Source organism: Chrysemys picta, chromosome 1 (assembly GCF_011386835.1).
Source record: "Chrysemys picta bellii isolate R12L10 chromosome 1, ASM1138683v2, whole genome shotgun sequence".
Taxonomy (NCBI): Eukaryota; Metazoa; Chordata; order Testudines; family Emydidae; genus Chrysemys; species Chrysemys picta.
In genome coordinates, this window is record NC_088791.1 from 276,687,727 (window position 1) to 276,706,426 (window position 18,700).

Genomic DNA, 18,700 nt, shown 5'->3' on the forward strand with positions numbered 1-18,700 from the left:
TTGAATCTAACCTATAAAACAAATTGAAGGTATCAAAATCATTGCATTACTGTACAATGAGTAGTTTGGTGGCTCCATATGACAATGGTTAGAGTTTTGTAAGTAACATAAATTATAATGAAATAAATTTAATAAATAGTTTATATAACCATTCGTTGTTGCAGTTGAATGTTTAGTGTGCTTTTACAGTACTTTTAAACATTACTCTAAATGAGAGCGTGCTAAGAAAAATATATCAGAGGGGTAGAAAAAATACTTCTGTTTTCAGGGGGCCAAATTTTGACTGTGTGTGAAGTTTTGTTGGAAAGGAGCATATTTTCAGCCCTGGAAGCACACTTCAGTTCACCCTGCAGGAAAAACCAGTGGATGCCTGTATCTGTCTGTAATCCTCAGAGCACAGAAAGAGAAAGGGTATTTCATCTTTGGAGCAGTATGCATGGTATGCCCACAGGCCAACTCCATCAGTGCTGAGTTCGCAAACTAGCAAAAACATTACATCCTCACGGGCAGAACTTTTTCAGAAACTAACTAGAATAAATCAGCATGTATGGTGGGGCGACTTTTTCTTCACTCTGGGCTGACCCCTTGGTGAAGTCATGAGAGTAGAACAGCTGCGAGTTCCAGTTATGGCTCAGCCACAGCAGGAGGGAGACAGAGAACCATAGCGAGGGGAGGAGAGGGCCTCCAGTCCTGTCATGCTGAGTTAGTCTGCTCTGGAGGTGTCACTCACCACTGGACCCGAAGGCTAAGATTTAAAAAACAAAAAACTGAAAGTTAGGATTTAAAATCTATATTTAGATAAGTACGTGGCCTGATTTTCATAAATGCTAAGCACCCATAAGCAGCTATGTTTCTGAGACCCTTGTATCACTTTGAACTAGGAAGGTATTCCAGAGACCCAAGGATTTTCTTCAACTGCACATTCTCAGTTTCTGTAATTTATAATCCTAAATGCAGGCATATTATGTCAGAATGTTCTGCTTTTATTTTATGTGTGTGCACTTTTGTGCACATACAAGGGAGAATTTGGCTGAGAAGGTGTACATTTTTCATAAATTATTAATTCTCGTTGCTAAATTCATGTGTCATTCCTTCTATGTAGCACCTAGAAACATGCTATAATTACAGTAATAAATTTCTCATTTTATAATTGTTTCCTTTTGTTAATACTGAGAAGATTTAAAACCATTCCCTTTCCTCTAAAAAGCAGCATAATGTTTAATAGCTGAATTCCCACATGCTCACTCACCAGCCTGGGATCTGTGATATCTGTCTGTCTACCTATATATATTTTGTTGTGTGAGAGAGAAGGTAGAAACACTGGTAGAAAAGACCTTGTTGAGGAAAAGCTATGTTAAAGAGATGGGTTTTACATTTGGTTCTGAATGTGATCAGGCCTTTGACTATATAGCGAATTCCACAGTGTAGGTCCAACTCCTATGAATCGTATTTCCAACCAGCTAAGTTCTGCCTATTTAAAAAGAAAACTGAAGACCAAATACAGAAAGTAGCTACTGTAAGAGTAAGCTTGTCCTTAATAGTCTGAGGTTGTCTGTTGCTGCATGGACCAAAAGCAGAAGTGTTTTTCAGTGTATGCAAATAGTGGGAAGCAAAATACATGGGACTTAAAATAGGTACCTTGGCCGCAAAGAAAAGATAATATTGCACTAGCTGTGCTGTTCTAATGCCTGTTGTAATGAGAGCCAAAGAGCATGGGCCATTCTAGAGGACTAGAAGGCCATCTGCTGGTTGAGTCTAAATTTTCATTATATTGCAAAGGTCTTTTTTTGCCTCTAGTGTGAGAGAGAAATGTTCAGCCTTCTGGACATGGATTTTAGCCACGCAAGTCACTTTGTGGCTGAAGGTTTATAGACTACTCAAAACATTTAAGTCTAAACAATGTTTGATTATGTTTGTTTTACCTCAAGTTTCATTAAGCAATAATGAATATAGTTATTGTTGCTGCTTATCTGAAAAGAGCAGCTCTTCCCTGTGATAACTTTTACACAAGTTACACAGCTGTTAATATAATTAAACAGGGTTGAATATGGAGTAACTCTGTTGGGTTCACACTGGGCAGTCTCACCCCGAATCCATCTGTGGTGGGTTGCATGTGCCCATCCTGGTGTGAAACAGGAAGGAGTTAAATCCCTTCACTGGGTAGAAAGGAAGAAGATGACACTTAAAGACTGACTGAGCTGCTGGAGCGACACACTCACAGCTGTGCCTTCTAGCAGCCTAACAAGTCACAGCTATCAGTTTTAATCTCCAGGTCTGGCAGCTCAGGTAAGGATCAGTTTTCTCCTTGTTGCCTGGGAAAGGTGTTTAACCTCTTCCTGGTTCACAAATACTCCCCATTCTAAGCCATCACAGCTACCAAGCGAACTGTTGTACTGACGCATCTGTTTTGGGGAAGGGAGTCATGACTGGCACATATTTAGAATATGGCACAGTTCTCAAACGTCAGAAAAAAAGTCATTTTATGTGACTATAAAATCTTAGGTTTTTTTAAAAATTGAATCTGTTCTATAGAATAAAAATATACCTCTTACATGAATACCCAGTTGGCTTCCTTCTCCAACAGGGCTTCCTTGGATGATGTGTTACCCCTAAACTATGCTTTCCCTGGAGCATCATCGCTGAGCAGAGCCAGGCAGTGAGACCTTTATGGCCCTAAAAAGAGGTTTTGAGTAGGTTACTTCGTAATTTCTTCATTTGCTGGTTGTTGTATACAACTTGTTCAAGTAAACAGAATGTTGTGTTGTCCGTTCGCCTATAAGGGTCTGATTCAAAGCACATTTACAGATGAATTTAAGATTAATACAGGAGTGGCTTCTATCAGAGGAGCCTCAGTAATGTGACCTTATGCTGTCTTTAACTGTTACTTTGGTACCTCCATATTTTGGGTCTTATGTTGAACAATGGTCATTACTCTGAGGTCCTTCTTATAGAAAATTGAGCCAATTCCTGCCATAGCACTGCAGGATCTGCCTCTATATGAGTTGCAATAACTTATACCACCAAATAAGTGAAGGACAGAGGAAGATCACCTCCTATTGGGAGGTTAGTTCATAGTTGTATTATGTGCTTTTGGGTTGGTTAGTGGATTATTTAGTCCATGTTGCTGAAGTAAATAGAATGGTTTGGATTGATACTTGTGATTCATGCTTTGCATTATTTTGACACTCCCACCTCAGTGTGCTCAACAGGATGACAATATTTATTATTTATGTGTGATTCCGTACTGACACAAAAAGGCAAGGCACCGTGACTGCATCACTGCTCAACTGCTGTTTCTAGCTTTGGCTGTGTGGGCCTGATTCTTAGCCCATTAAAGCTACTGAGTATTTCAGTGAGGCACCAGGATCAGGTCCTCTGCCACAGTTGCAATACTGTTTCACTTTCTTTCTCCCCTATATGAATTTTGCTATAAACGCAGGGCAGCTTGTAGCAGTGAGGTCACTGGTCTGCATGTGACGTAACAAATAACTTAACGGTACCTGCTGATTATGCTTGCCACTCATTTTTCTCACTGTTAGACATCACAGCTGTATAATGGACTTGATCCTCCTTCCATCGACCAGACATTTAAACAAGCTGTACTTTCTGCAACTTAAATGCTTCATTCAAGATCAAGATTTTCTGGTCTTGTGGCTTTTGTTAAGAGTATGTTCTGTACGTACAATGTTTAGGATTTAGAGGTTTGTGTTTGATTGGGTTTGTTTTTGTTTTTTACACATTCAGCTTTTATCTTTGCTGGTGGGAATTTGTTTAAAATAGTTTCTGGAGTAGTATGATTTATGTCCATGAATCACGTAGCCCAACTCTCTAATCTGCTGCAGATACCAAAATGCAATTCCTAAACCATTTGCTTGTCAGCTAGATTTGTTTCTTTTCATGTCACATAATCTAGTAACTGATGGACGGTATTCTCCTAGGAATTGTTTTCTAGTTACTTGGTTTTGATTTCAAGGACTCTGTCCATTTTCACAACCTCCCTAGAATATGGCTACAGGTCACATACACACTGGGAAACTCTAAATTATGATAATGCTTAAAAATATTTATACAAAAAGAACTCTATAGTTCAGGCCACTATGGCTTTAAATCTGATAACATCCCAGTTTGGGGCTGCCATAAAAGCATGATCATGGACTGAAAACTTTTATGCATAGTTTTAACCCAGACTATTTACAGCCAAATTTCTAAACCCCCTAAAACTGCTTTGTTTCGGAAATGCTAGTATCACCACTACTGTCGAAATAAAAATGATACTTGTTCTGTATATTGTAACAAGATTTTCAAAAGTAGTGTTAATGGTTCTCTTTGGGAGAGTGACTATAGATCACAACAATTCCTATTTTAGTACTTTAGTTTCCTTAAGGTCCAAAATATTCTTGCTGGTTTCTTTTCATAAATGAATTTGGTTTCCTTTTCTGTGACCTGTAATTACATGTCAGTAATAAACCAAGTTGCATACCAAACTATTGTATTCTGCGATTTCATAAGTTTCTGTCCAAGTTGCATGATATTCCTTTGTCTTAATTTTTTGCTTCCGTTGTATTTTACAGTTCAATTTCACCATTCAGTATTGAGAGCACAAGGCGCCAGAGAAGGTCTGAGTCCCCAGACTCCAGGAAGCGGCGCATCCATAGGTGTGATTTTGAAGGATGTAACAAAGTATACACAAAAAGTTCTCATCTGAAGGCTCACCGGCGGACACACACAGGTAGTACTTTGCTGAGAATATAATAATAATGCTTAGTACTTATACAGCATTTTATATCCTCAAAACTCTTTACAGAAAGCAACTCTTCCTCATGACAGCATTGTGAGGGGAGATACAGTACCAATAAGTGGATGTAATAGGTTGAAGTAAATGAATGTTATAATTTTACAGACTGGTACACTCAGAAACAGGTTGATGAAATGGCCAGAGACAGAAACAGACGGGAAGTGTTGACTGTTGAATAGGGCATTAGGCTAGCAGTCAAGTGACCTGGTTTCTGTTCCCAGCTCTGCTAGTGGGCAAGCGACTCTGCCTTTGTTTCCCTTCAGCCCTTTGGGTTTTTTTTGTCTCTTCAGGGTGGGGAGCTGCCGCAGGGCTCAGGGAGGGGGCGGAGCAGAGGTGAGCTGGGGTGGGGTGCTGCCGCACGGCTCCCCAGGCCGGGGGGGGGGAGCGGTGGGGAGCTGCCGCATGGGGGGCGCCTCAGGGCAGAGGGGAGGTGGGGAACTGCCGCAGGGGGGAGGCCTCAGGGCGGAGGGGGGGGTGGGGAGCTGCCACAGGGCTCGGGGAGGCAGGAGGGCACAAGGTGGAAGTTTCGCCTAGGGTGCGAAACGTCCTTGCACCGGCCCTGGCTCTCAGGAGTAGGGAGTGTCTCTTATTCTGAGTTTGTACAGTGAGGCATCAATGTCAATCGAGGATTGTAGGCACTATTTTAATACAGATACAATATAATATAATAACAATAATAATGAAATGACTTTGGAAAGGCCATGGAGGTAGTCAGTCTCAAAGCTGGATGTTGTGATACTAAAGAACTCGGGATAGAATTTTTTCACCGACATTTTTAGTGTCTTATAACTTCAGATCTAAGCGTTAAAAGGAAGTTGACTGACAAAGCATCTGCTCTTTTCTGTTTAATCTCTCAATGTGTCTAGGGTCTTATATGCTGCCCATCATCGTGATATCTGAGTATCTCCCACATATTAATGAATATGCTCTCACTACACCCATAGGACTTAGCGAAGTAATAGTCCTATCCCAGTTTTACAGATGAGGAACTGAGACACAAGAAGTCTGTTGCAGAACCCAGAACTAGGACCATAGCTTCTAGGTCTCTTCGCCACAAGACAATTCTTATGCTCTAATTGAAAGCATAAACATTACAAAGTTATTATAACTACTTAAATTAGCAGTAAATACAACTTCTTAGTTAGAACTTAGGCATCTCTGGTTCACAGTCCCATGATCAGACGACTAGACCATGCCCACTTTCAGTACTTATATTTCTTTCAGTTCATCTTGTGACAGATGCAGCTAGTTGGAAAATGGGAAGTTATGATCTAGTGATAAGATGACACTGCAGTACACTTTTGACATGGAAAAGTCTTGTGTGAATTTAGACTTGCTGTATCTGGCATGAGCTATCTCAGCATTTGTATGTGTTGGAAAAGTTTATCCTGGAAAAGAATAACAAATTTCCATTTTCCAGGTAAAATCTGGGGACCAGTTCAAACTTGTTAGAGAAGTGAAGTCATTAACACGTCTGCATCAGTTTTCCCAACAGGTCTGTTTGGTGGGTAGGATTGCCACCTTTTGTTGAAAGCAATACTGAATCCGTCTCCATCCTTATCACCCCTACTAAAAAATACTTCTTAAGGAAATAGTCCCCTCCCAAAATGGAAGAAAAGCTCCAGTGGCCTGTTAATTGTAATCAGGTTTTCTTCTGGCAGGCTGCGCTCTTCTCAGCTTCCTATAACTGCCCATCCCTAGCACCATTCCTTATAGATTGTTTGTTTGACTGTCCTTCCTCTCAGTTTACTCTTGTTTGCTGTCCTCTCTTACTTCTGCCCTCCCCCCCCCCCCCCCCCACACACACACTCTGATCTGCATCCAAGTTGATGGAGGTGGCCAGCACCTCTGAAAGTCAGGCTGGTCACATATTTAGGGACCGAAAGTTAGGCCCCCAAGTTTGAAAAAGGCATTAGTATCTAGAATTACTTTTCAGGAGCGTTTAGGGAGTAATGGAGTCTTTGTACCTATACCAAATGACAACTGCTTTGGGTATCTTGTAGTGATCTTTTTTGTTGGTTTGTTCCTTCTGAAAATATCTCAAAGAAAAGTACCACAAAAAAGCTCACAGCAAGTACACGATTTGACTGCTTTATACTGTCTGCTTCCATTTACACAATAAAAATTAAACAGAAAGAAGGTGAATGTCAAATTTAGGCAACTAGCTGATCAGATAAGAAATTCTATAATGTGTTGTTAAAACTGAACATGTTTACAAAACACCTTTCTGGTCTCTGTGAGAAGCTCACAGTCTTCCTTAAATACAGCATTGACTGTGAATTTACAGTAGGTATTAATCTCATCTTGCATGTATATCTTAGTCTTTACCCTTTGCCTCAGGCAAGCTGAGTCAATTATTTATGTATGACCCATAGTAATTAGTGTGCAGTATTGGACAGGTATAAATGAATTATGACAGCCATGCACACAAGGGTGAGCAAGTTCTTTCTGACAAAAGATCACAGAAACTTGGCATTGCATAATTTTAATTTTTCATGGAGTATGCTGTTGCACCATTTGATCTTGCTACAAATAATTTAGCTGAGCAGAATTGGTGTGAAAGCTCCTTAATATGTATTTGTACACTTGATATATATTTACAGCAAATGAAATAGATACACAATCATTTTGATATAGTAAAATTCTAAAAATATTTTTATTAAGGAATGTTGACATTAAACTATAGTTCTTTAAAATTTAATTTAAAAAAATTGTAGACGGTAATATAATATCATCTTTTCCCTGTGTGACCTGGATACTTGAAGATACTATCAATAGCAAGTACTGTTCACCAATGTTACTTCAAATGCTAGTGTAAACAATGAACTTTCATTTGTGGCTATTGAATCCACTAGGTGGTGAGCTTGAATAACAAATTGTTTCTGCAATTAGAAAACCAGAAAACAGATCTCACTATTAAATTAGAACATTTCATAAGTCACAAGTACCAGCTATCAATTTTATCTTTTCAGTATCGGGTTTTTGTTGTTATTTTGCCAAATCATCTAAAAAGGCTGGAAAATATCTGGTGTGATGGGAGCCTGAGGGGCTTACAGTCAGCATGTGCTCAGATTTATCATCTCCCTTAAGAAGAAGAAGAAACTATGAGAAATCAGATGACCTGGGTTTTCTCAGGCTAGTTTCTGTCTCACGGAACTCACAGAAAACTGCTAATATGTGACTCTTCAAATGAGTAATCTTTATAGATCAGAAGGGTGAAAGCACTCCACTGTATTCATACCTAAAGTATGTATTCATTGCATTCTACCTGCATACTTGTATGGTCCTAATCGGTGCAATAACTGAGCATCATCATTCATACCCATTGTGAAATTTAATCGCATAAAGTTGTGGGGGCTGGTTAACTGGGTAGTGGTGGTAGTCGTGTTATTTTATTAGAACCTCCTAAAGAGGCAAATACCTGGAGTTATAAAGTAACATGGTATGGGGAAGAGGGGAGTCATTAATTTTAAAAACGTTTTAATAGGACCTACAGAATTAAGCTTACTTTAGTTCTTCAAAGTCTTCCACAGAGTTGGTTAGACATTTTTCATCAACATTTCAATGGGAAGAAAACCTATGTTCAGGAAAATTTTCCTTCATTTTTCAGTCAGCCCAATTTTTTCTCTGTAACTAGAACTGGGCACAAATGTTACAAATTTTTGACCCAAAAAATTGTGTATGAGGGGGGAATTGTGCAAAATGTTTCACTTTGTGTGAGTATGTTCTGTGGAAGGATGGAAATTTTGAAATTTTAGAGAAAAGCAGGAAAATATTGCAAAAATGTTCAGAATGTATCATCCATCTTCACATTTTTTCCAAATAGCTCTAACTATAATCTAGCTCAGGGATCGACAACCTTTGGCACGCGGCCCATCAGGGAAAGCCGCTGGTGGGCCGGGACAGTTTGTTTGCCTACAGCATCCGCAGATTCGCTTGATTGCAGCTCCCACTGGCCACGGTTCGCCATCCCAGGCCAATGAGGGCTGCAGAAAGCGGCGGCCAGCACATCCCTCGGCCCGTGCTGCATCCCGCAGCCCCCATTGGCCTGGGATGGCGAACCGTGGCCAGTGGGAGCTGCAATCGGCTGGATGCTGCAACCTGCAGATGCTTCAGGTAAACAAACCGTCCCGAAAACCAGACACCCGGTCACCCTGTGAGGCACCTCACTACCACTGGCCCTTAGCGCAAGGAAGTCTTGTCTGTGTCTGCTGTGGGTCAGCTCCCTGACTCCACCGGTCCCGGGCAACATGAGCACTCCCCTCTAGGCCTTTGCAGGCCCCACTCTCTCTATACAGATTAGCAATAAGCACTCTCCAGACCCTGAGCCCTCTGACTGTTGACCTGGAGTGTCCAGCCTCAGGTGTACTGGACACAGCTTTGCTGCTTACAAAAAAGCAGTACACTCAGCTTACAAGTTTCACATCAGATCACCATTCTGTTTAACACACAGCACTTAGATATGTTTATAGTGAAGCAAGTGAAAGTTTATTTAACCAAGTTTAGAGAGACAAGTGTCAGCAAGTAGAAGTATTTGGAAACAAATGGTTACATATAAAATAAAATCATAACACAGATTCTAGAACCTAGATTTATTTAACTAGCTGCTTTCCTGTGTTATAGAACCCTGCTTACCCAAAGTTCTTCCACCAGTTTACAGCCAGGCTTGGCTGTGATTCATTCATGAGACATTTATGTCAGCTTGCCTCCTTGTTGAAAGATCCTGGGTGTCTTTGCATCCCCAGATATATCAGAACAATCCATTGTCCTTATTCATAAGCAAGACGTCCCCCTGCTGGTTGTGTTTTTCCTGAGTACTTCTTTCTTGTAGATTTCAGTCTTTTAATCAGCAGCTGGCTCAGTATGCAAATAAACCTACATTGTGGGGCACATAATAGACAATGTCCAGAGAGGTAGATAAGCATCTGTTACCCCCTGCTTGAAAGGAACCTATCCAAGGTATATCACCTCTTGGTTACCTGCCTTAAGAACATAATTTTTTAGTACAGACAAATAAATATTAAATATTATCAATACATACCTTTCACCATGACTGTGATGAGCAGTAGGCTACTGGCTCCAGGCAGAGATCTCACATGCCACCCTTTCATGAATTATTATACATATATCTGATGCAGGGGACCCCTGTAAAATCCTATGAACCCTCTGTACCCTCTGCTAGTTGTCATCAAGAAGTCACTGGGTCAGAGACACTGTGCTCATCGTTTTTTGCCGGCTTTTCAGGTAAATCTTATAGTTCTTTGATGGGGGCAATTTTCAGTTTACACTGGTTAATATTTAACTTCACAGGCTTTTTATTTTTAATTTTTCATTAATATAATAGCAATGAGCAATAAGGTCAGATAGGTGTCTGAACTTGGGAGGGAGGGGATGAGGGCGTGTCATTGATCAATAGTGTCCCGTAGATTTAAGAGTAAATACCTATAGCCTTAGACATAATGAAGGCCATTTTTCAGTGTTGGGCTCTTCACCAGAGCTCTGTGGAGACACTAAACTTTTCAGCTATACATTTGTGTACCTGAGGAAGTGCCAGTATTTCCTGTGACAGAAGTTGTTCCTTTTCAGCTGGTTTGAAATGCCAGCCATGTAGAGAGAGGACTAGTGAATACATGGGTGTTTTGTTTAGTCTGTGTTTTTTCAAACTTTGCATTCCTCTCACTCACTGTTGCTCCATATATTATTTTAATATGAAAGGACACCTGTCATTAGTTTTTGTTCAGATTTTCCTTTCAGCATTTCAGAGCAGACTTAAGAAATAGGAGATACCAAAAAAGTTATTTTTGCTCTGTAGGTTTTAAAACTCCATTCGCTACCTGTTTTTTGGGTTTTTTTTTTTAAAGAATTGTTTATTGCCTTTCGCCAGCTGTACATTACAGAAATATATTTATTGGCTTGTAATCCCTTCTTTAGACAAATATTAAGAGGAAACATCATCCTTTAGATAATCCATTTGGATTTGGTTTTAGTTTTGTAGAGTTTTGGCCTACTGTAAAATTAACACATCTCTTTTCCCACTCCCTCCCCCATGCATGTCTTGCCTGCTCCCTTAGCTCCAGTCCTGCAGCCCTTCATGAATATACCAATGGGTTAAAGGGTTGCAAGACCAGGCCCATCTCCTGGGATAGAAAACTGGAAATTTAAATAAACAAAACCAATTTATAAATTACTATATTTTAAATAAAATAGGAAGTTATATTTGTCTTGGGTGTCACTTTTATTTTTTAAGAAAGACTTTCTAAAATTTAGTGCCAGATTCAATAAACAGTAGAGCTTTCCACTGTGGAAACAAGTGCATATCATGGAAGTCCTCGTTTCTAGGCTTATGGTTTTTCCTGCAGGCTGCTGCAGCATGGAAGATAGCCATATTCTTTTATTGAACTGGGCTCGTAGAGCCTGATCCTGTTCCTATTGGAGTCAGTGGCTTCAATGTCATAGGATAGGGCCCATAATATTTAAAAATTAGGCATCAGATAGCTCATGAAATTGACAATGGACTATGGGGAATGACTTCCCAGTTCTACCACATCCCGGGTAGATAGCATCTACTAGCCACATAGGGTACATCTACACTGCGATAAAAGACTCACATCACAGCCATGGCTGGCCCAGGTTAGCTGACTTGGACTGATAGGGCTCAGGCTATGAAATTGCAGTGTAGATGTTCAGGCTCAGGCTGGACCTGTGGCTTTGTGAACCTCCCCCCCACACAGGGTCTCAGAACCTGGGCTCAGCCCAAATCTGAACGTCTACATTGCAGCTTTATAGCCCTGCAGCCTGAGCCACATACGCCTGAGTCAGCTGACCCAGGTCAGCTCTAGGTCTTTTACTGACGTATAGACATACCCATAGTAGCCTGGGTGTAATGAGATGGATCTCTTAGTTCAGTTCCTCATGGACAGGAGTCCACATCACAAAAAGCTTGTACTTCCAATTCTCATCTCACAGCCTCTCTGCAGACAATTAAATGATTTCATTAATCTGGAGCTGTTTGTGAGCACTAAATTCACCTTAAGCACACACAAAGCAAGGGAATAATTATTCTGCACTGTAAGTCTGATACAGTGCCAACATGGAAAAGTGCCCACACTTACTCCAAAGCACTTTGTTGGGAATGATGTAGGAAAGTGAGTCTAGTTTTAGCTGTGATTGCTCTTGTCTCTAGGTTATGAAAAATATTTGCAGCAATGCTCCTTGACTTTGTAAATATGAGATGCATAGGGGTTTGTCTGTGTGTGGCACAAGGGAATACTGATTTTTGTTATGCAGAATAAAATCTTCTCTAATTTATCACTTAATATTTTACCTTCCAGAACTATAGTACTTACAAATTCTCACGGCCAGATTGTAGTCCAGGATGCACGGCCATGTAGCAGCGTAAAGGACAGTAAAACCCCTCCACCCTTACTCACACCCATGGGTATGTCTACACTGCAATTAAACACTTGCTCTTGGCACATGTCTGCTGACTCTGGCTCGCTGGGCTTGGGCTACAGGGCTGTTTAATTGTGATGTAGACGTTTGGGCTCCAGCTGGAGCCCGGGCTCTGGGACCCTTTCCCCACACACAGTGTACATCAGAGATGCCATGGCAGTCATACAAATGATGGCTGGAGACAAATTCCACACCTCTGATGTACTAGGGGCAGATCCTGAAAGGATCTGACAAAGCTAATTCTGTAAGTGAAGTCTTTGACAGCTATGACAATAGTAATTCTGTGAAAATGGCAGAAAGACAATGCCAGACAGGATATAAGGTTGGATGCAAGAAATACTAGATGATTGGTAGATGCCCTGTGTCTCCATGGAAAAAGTTTCTAAATGTGGCATCCAACAAGCAGTCACTAGTAAAATTCCTCTGTGAATATATCATTCAAAATGCACCTGAGAGTGTAGGAGACACCCAACACAAACACGCCTTGCTGGATTTCCAGTAGGGAAGTAGCAAAGTCCATCACCAGTAGACAGGGCCGGCTCCAGACACCAGCTGAGCAAGCAGGTGCTTGGGGCGGCCAAGGGGAAGGGGCGGCACATTGGGCTCTTTGGCGGCAATTCGGCGGAGGGTCCCTGTCCCTCTCAGAGGGAAGGACCTGCCGCCGAAGAAGAAAGTGGCTCGGTGGAGCTGCCGTCGATTGCGATCGTGGCTTTTTATTTTTTTCCGCCGCTTGTGGCGGCAAAAACCCTGGAGCCGGCCCTGCCAGTAGAGGTGCTGAAGAAGTCCAAAACTTGCATAGTACTCAGGAGGAAGTGGACACAAGGATGCTTCTGAATGCTGTATGTGCAGCCTGGCTTTTGGGTCTTTTCATGTCAAAGGAACCATAGTAATTAGGTCACCTGATAGAGATATTGTGGTCCTTGCTGTTAACTACTTTCCAAAAATGGAACACATAGGTAACATGTGCATTGAAACAGGCACCATTACCAGCACAACTGACAAGGGTCGCTTTATATCTGTGTGTGCAATTTGTGATGTACTCGCTTGTGACTTCTGCAATGCACTTCCTGCTGTACACACATTAACAGGATGTGACTGTATCATCCCTTTTTGATATTGGGGGATGGGGAGGGAATGTGTATTTAATGTTGTCAAAACAACGGGAGCTTACCAGTTCAGAGATCTTGCCAAATTGGGAGAGAGTGATGGACAAACTGCAATTTCTGCAGCAAGGAAGTTGGTAGCTGTGCTGTATGACAAGAGTGAGAAAGAAAAGGAGACCCACAGAGGCCGGAATTGCTTGCATCTCAATCTAGCCATCAAAAGGGACAAGTGACTGGCCAAACTCCCCCCAGGTGAGGACAGTTGAAGAACATGTCAGAAGAGCATCATGGCAAGCAAAGATTTGAATGCCTTTGCACATAGGTATACCAGATTTGGGATCACCATTGCATTATGGATGGCAAAATGTGGATGATGAACTACATCCTGTGTTCCTTAAGGGCCCAATGGTACCTTAACTTCTACAAGATCATATTTGTGCCTATACCAGTAGGTGTCACTGCACAATAAACTGTGTCTGTAGTTGGAACAATCTTCCCTGCATGCAGTGTGCATCAAAGCAATGAAGAGATCATAATGATGAACAAGATGATGATAATGATGTTGACTAGAAATGTCACCAGTGCTGTTACATTTCAATAATACCTGTACAAACTTATTATTAGAGTTCGTTGTTGTGATGCATGGCGGTCACAAAGAAATTCAATTTTATGTTTTGAAATAACACATAGGGTCATTAAAATAACAAATGAATGCAAATATTTCAAAGTAGTCATTTTAATGTGTTAATGGTTTCATTGTTTATCCCCATTTTTAAGGTAATGGCACCACTTGACAGCTCCACATCATTCCTTATCTTAAAGTAGATATAATAAGCTTTCAAAAGATGTATGATGTGCATGGGTGTAGACAGAGTACATTTAGTCATTCAAATTGGTGGTATCTGCCACTGGCCTATTTAATGGGACTGCGAACAACTTGGGACAGCACCCATCTCATTGTTCTGTGTTTGTACAGCACCTAACACAGTGGGATCCTGGTCCATGGCTAGAGTTCTAGGTGCTACCACAACATATATAATAAGTATTGTAGGTTAACATCTTGAAGAGACTTGCCTGGCAGGGATCGGATCCAGCAAATACTACTGGGAGTATTGCAAGATCAAGCCCTTGTAAATTTTACAAGATTGCATTTATTGCCAGGCAGAAGTACCACTTCCATTCTCTGAATACCTTGAATTCTCTAGAAAAGTGTATTTTCTTCTGCAGAACTTTTTAAATCTTTATAACTTTATTTTTACCTTTGATGTAATTATTATCATCATTCACATTAGTGTTTACTATGTGTTAAGCACCAGCAATGTGATTGGCACTGGGTAGTAGGTAAAAGATGAAGAATCCCTGTCCCAAAGAGTTAAGTCTATCTGTCTATCTTAGAGTATTATATAGGTTCTATCAACATAGTGAGTCACAAACCCGAAGAGTCAAAGTAAAGCAGTGATGGTGCAGGGTTTTAGTTTTGGTTTTATTCCCCTCTCCTGATACAGACACAGTGAGTTGGGTATAACTTTGTGCGTGTATTTCCCCACATTATTAACTGGCTTCTTGTGGGCAAGGCAGAAAAAGGGATTTTTAGGACAGTTTGAAGGAAAGAAGGGTGGTGAGTTGGCAAATGAGAACAATGGTCATTATAGGCATAGAGGGCAGTGTGAAACCATGCACAAAGACAGGAGGCAATAAATATGAATGATTGTGAAGTGGAGGGGACACAGTGGATATGATCACAATCAAGAACCATGCTAATGGCCAGGGCAGAGTAGTGCAGGTGAGAGCAAGAGCTATATGTAGAGGGAACATGTAAAGATAAGGAAACATAAAAGTAGCTGACTTTGAATTGAATGATCAGTGACTGAGAATATAAATAATAGCGTTAAGAATTGTCAAAAACATCATGAAATTCCCTCTGTTCTGTTGGATGTAGATTTTATACTTATTTTTAATTGGAGAAACTGTTTTATCCCAGTTTGCTCATGGAGAAACTGATTCCCTTCCCCAAGGTCACACACTGAGTTAGGCTAGGTCTACACTACCCGCCTGAATCAGCGGGTAGAAATCGACCTCTCGGGGATTGGGACGCGACAATCGATCCCCGAATCGACGCTCTTACTCCACCAGCGGAGGTGGGAGTAAGTGCCGTCGACGGGAAGCCGCAGAGGTCGATTTTGCTGCCGTCCCTACAGCGGGGTAAGTCGGCTGCGATACGTCGAATTCAGCTACGCTATTCGCGTAGCTGAATTTGCGTATCTTAAATCGACCCCCCTCCTGTAGTGAAGACCTGCCCTTAGTGTCAGAACAAGGAATAGAAACCCGAATACTAAGTTGTGTGACCCAACCAATTACACTAGATTATGCTCCGCCTCAATTCTTATAATTTAGTTTCCCAAACTTGCTTAGCTGATATAAAACTTGCCCCTTGTCCAAGAGAGATGCTGTTGTCATGCTGTCTGGAGTGGCTCACAACCGTGAGTGCCTACCTCAGGGCAGACTGTCAAAATCAGGGCAGACACCCCAAACTAGTAGTGTGTTCTGTAATTAGATTTCACCAAGCCAGTAACAAATGTGAACTCCCAAATCACTATAACCGTCCTACCATGAAGTCACAGACAGTCCCCTTAGACTCTCCAGTCTATCTTACCACCAGGACAAACCGGACTTTGTGATAAATGGTTATTTATTCTAAAATCACACAATGGTGAAGTTGCTTCCAGTCGCAGGATACCAGACACTTACCCCAGATCAATTGGTACCCTAGATTTTACACCCAAAAAATTAAAACACCTGTAGCCAATCCTGTAATAAACTATCTAAAGGTTTATTGACTAGAAACAAGAAATAAGAGTTATTTACAGATTAAAGCAAGCAAAGATATACACACAAATGAAGAACAGGAGTACTTGTGGCACCTTAGAGACTAACAAATTTATTAGAGCATAAGCTTTCGTGGACTACAGCCCACTTCTTCGGATGCATACAGAGTGGAATAAATATTGAGGAGATCTATATACACACATACAGAGATCATAAACAGGTGGGAGTTGTACAACAGAAAAACTTCAAAAACAGACTCCAAGGAGAGACTGCTGAGCTGGAATTGATATGCAAACAAGACACAATCAACAAAGGATTGAATAAGGACTGGGAATGGCTGAGCCATTACAAACATTGAATCTATCTCCCCTTGTAAGTATTCTCACACTTCTTATCAAACTGTCTGTACTGGGCTATCTTGATTATCACTTCAAAAGTTTTTTTTTCTCTTACTTAATTGGCCTCTCAGAGTTGGTAAGACAACTCCCACCTGTTTATGCTCTCTGTATGTGTGTGTATATATATCTCCTCAATATTTATTCCACTCTGTATGCATCCGAAGAAGTGGGCTGTAGTCCATGAAAGCTTATGCTCTAATAAATTTGTTAGCCTCTAAGGTTCCACAAGTACTCCTGTTCTTTTTGCGGATACAGACTAACACGGCTGCTACTCTGAAACACACAAATGGGTTATCATCTATATCCTAAGGGTGACAGAGTTGTTGTGATCCATCAATTCAAAGTGTCTTTCCGGCTGCAGTTTGGTATCTCTGGCCTTGTCACAGAGCTCAAACGGGCAAAAAGAGAGAGATGGAAAATTTCCCTGGGTCTTTGTTTTGTTTCCTTCATTCAGCTTCCAAGTCCACAGGACAAGCTTCCTTGCACGTAGCATTTCCCAGGTGTGATAGGGCCATTAACCAGTCCTTTGTATTGCAATGTTCCTTGATGGCCTATGTGATTTTGTTAGTCCTTCTGGATGGGAGGAGGAGACATTCCTGTGCCTAGGTTCACAAGTTCAGAGCAAACATTTTCAAAGTTATAAAGCAAAACTTACATATTTTCTTATAGCACGGAATACAAACAGTACAAATTAGTTAATGCATGGAGCAACTTGCAAGCATTTCATAGAGTCGAGACATTAAATACATTCTTATAAGACTAATACCTATTTTGAGCAAAACTAAGGTAAGGTGAACTGGTCTGGTCTCCAGCTACGAGTTTGTTAGTTCTTAGCTAATGCCTGCAGTCTTGGCAAGAGCTGGCATCAAGCCTGCCAGCGTCACAGCTGTATTTGCATATCTTACTAGTACCAAGACATAAAAGTCAAATTCAGTAACTTCACCAAAGACATATAGTGAGTCAGGAGCTCAGACCAAGTACATAGATTCTAAAGTTGTCTTCTAAAACATTTCATTAAAATGTATTAAATCTTAGTGCTGCAATGGTATTCTGGGTTTAGTAGAGTGAGTGAGTGAAGGTCTGAGCACAGGGAGTCAGGATCTGAGATCTGTAAATCTAATTCTGCCATTCACTCTTTCTGGGGCCTTGAGAAAGTCACTTAAGCTCTCTGCCTCAGTTTCCTTATCTGCAAAATAAAGATGATAATACTGACCTCCCAGGGCTGTGGTGAAGCCTGATTATTGTAAAGCAATAATCATTTTTAAAAATAGGTTTATAAAGCACTTTGAAGTGGGAAAATGCTTTAAGTGCTGCTGTTTTTCATTAAAAATTCAAAACTATTTGACACTACTGTTTAAAATTAATTTGAATAAAGCTTTAAATGACATCATTTTTTTGCCTTTATACTGCTTCTACAATCTGTTGTGTTCCTCTGGGAATGCCTAAGGCTGCTAATTATACAATGGCCATTTTACTGTAAAGAGATTCTTGAACTGTTCAAACACTTTGCATTTGTTGGGTTCACTCCCAAATTTAGTCATCTATTGTCGCCGTCAATTTGTAACTCCCAGCCCAACCGCCGTGTCAGTGTGGGTGTGATGGGACTGTACTCTCCCTTTCGGAATTAATTTGATGGTGATATAGGCACTGCCGCCAGACGACAAGGTACTCCACACTGGGCATTTTGTTACGAGTGTATTGTAGCAATAACTTCCTAAACAGTGAGAAGTAATTGCAAGGCTTTTCCATGGATTTTATATAGATAGATATAGATATAAATAAATTCATATGGATAATTAGAACAGTCACAGTTAAAATACATAAAACCTCTTTTTACAGGACATAAACCACTAACTGCCTGAGGGTAGAAAGAAATTTCCCCAAAGGCAGGTTATTCCATAATAGTCTACAGGGGAATTGAAGCATTTGACAGCAATCCCTGTTCCTGGGAAAAGCTTCAGTAGAACACATCAGTAGTGCAGAGGAGAGTCCATATGGCAAAGAGATCCCTTTTGATGCCTGGCGCTGTCCCCTGCTCACATAATTGCATGAAATAGGATATCTGAATGTCTGTGGATGGAGAGAGTGAGGGAGCACTTTCCTTAGGTGATTGATCTTATGGAAGT

General features: G+C 40.8%; 1 protein-coding gene across 19 annotated transcripts in view; it reads left to right on the plus strand.

The window, feature by feature from the left end:
* KLF12 (KLF transcription factor 12) overlaps window positions 1-18,700 on the plus strand; it is a 345,970-nt gene that overhangs the window by 321,116 nt on the left and 6,154 nt on the right. For all 19 annotated transcript variants that reach the window (XM_065581116.1, XM_008178564.4, XM_065581117.1 and 16 more), the window contains one exon: window positions 4,572-4,729. In XM_065581116.1, the coding sequence (XP_065437188.1) occupies window positions 4,572-4,729 (158 nt within the window). The remainder of the gene's footprint in view (window positions 1-4,571; window positions 4,730-18,700) is intronic.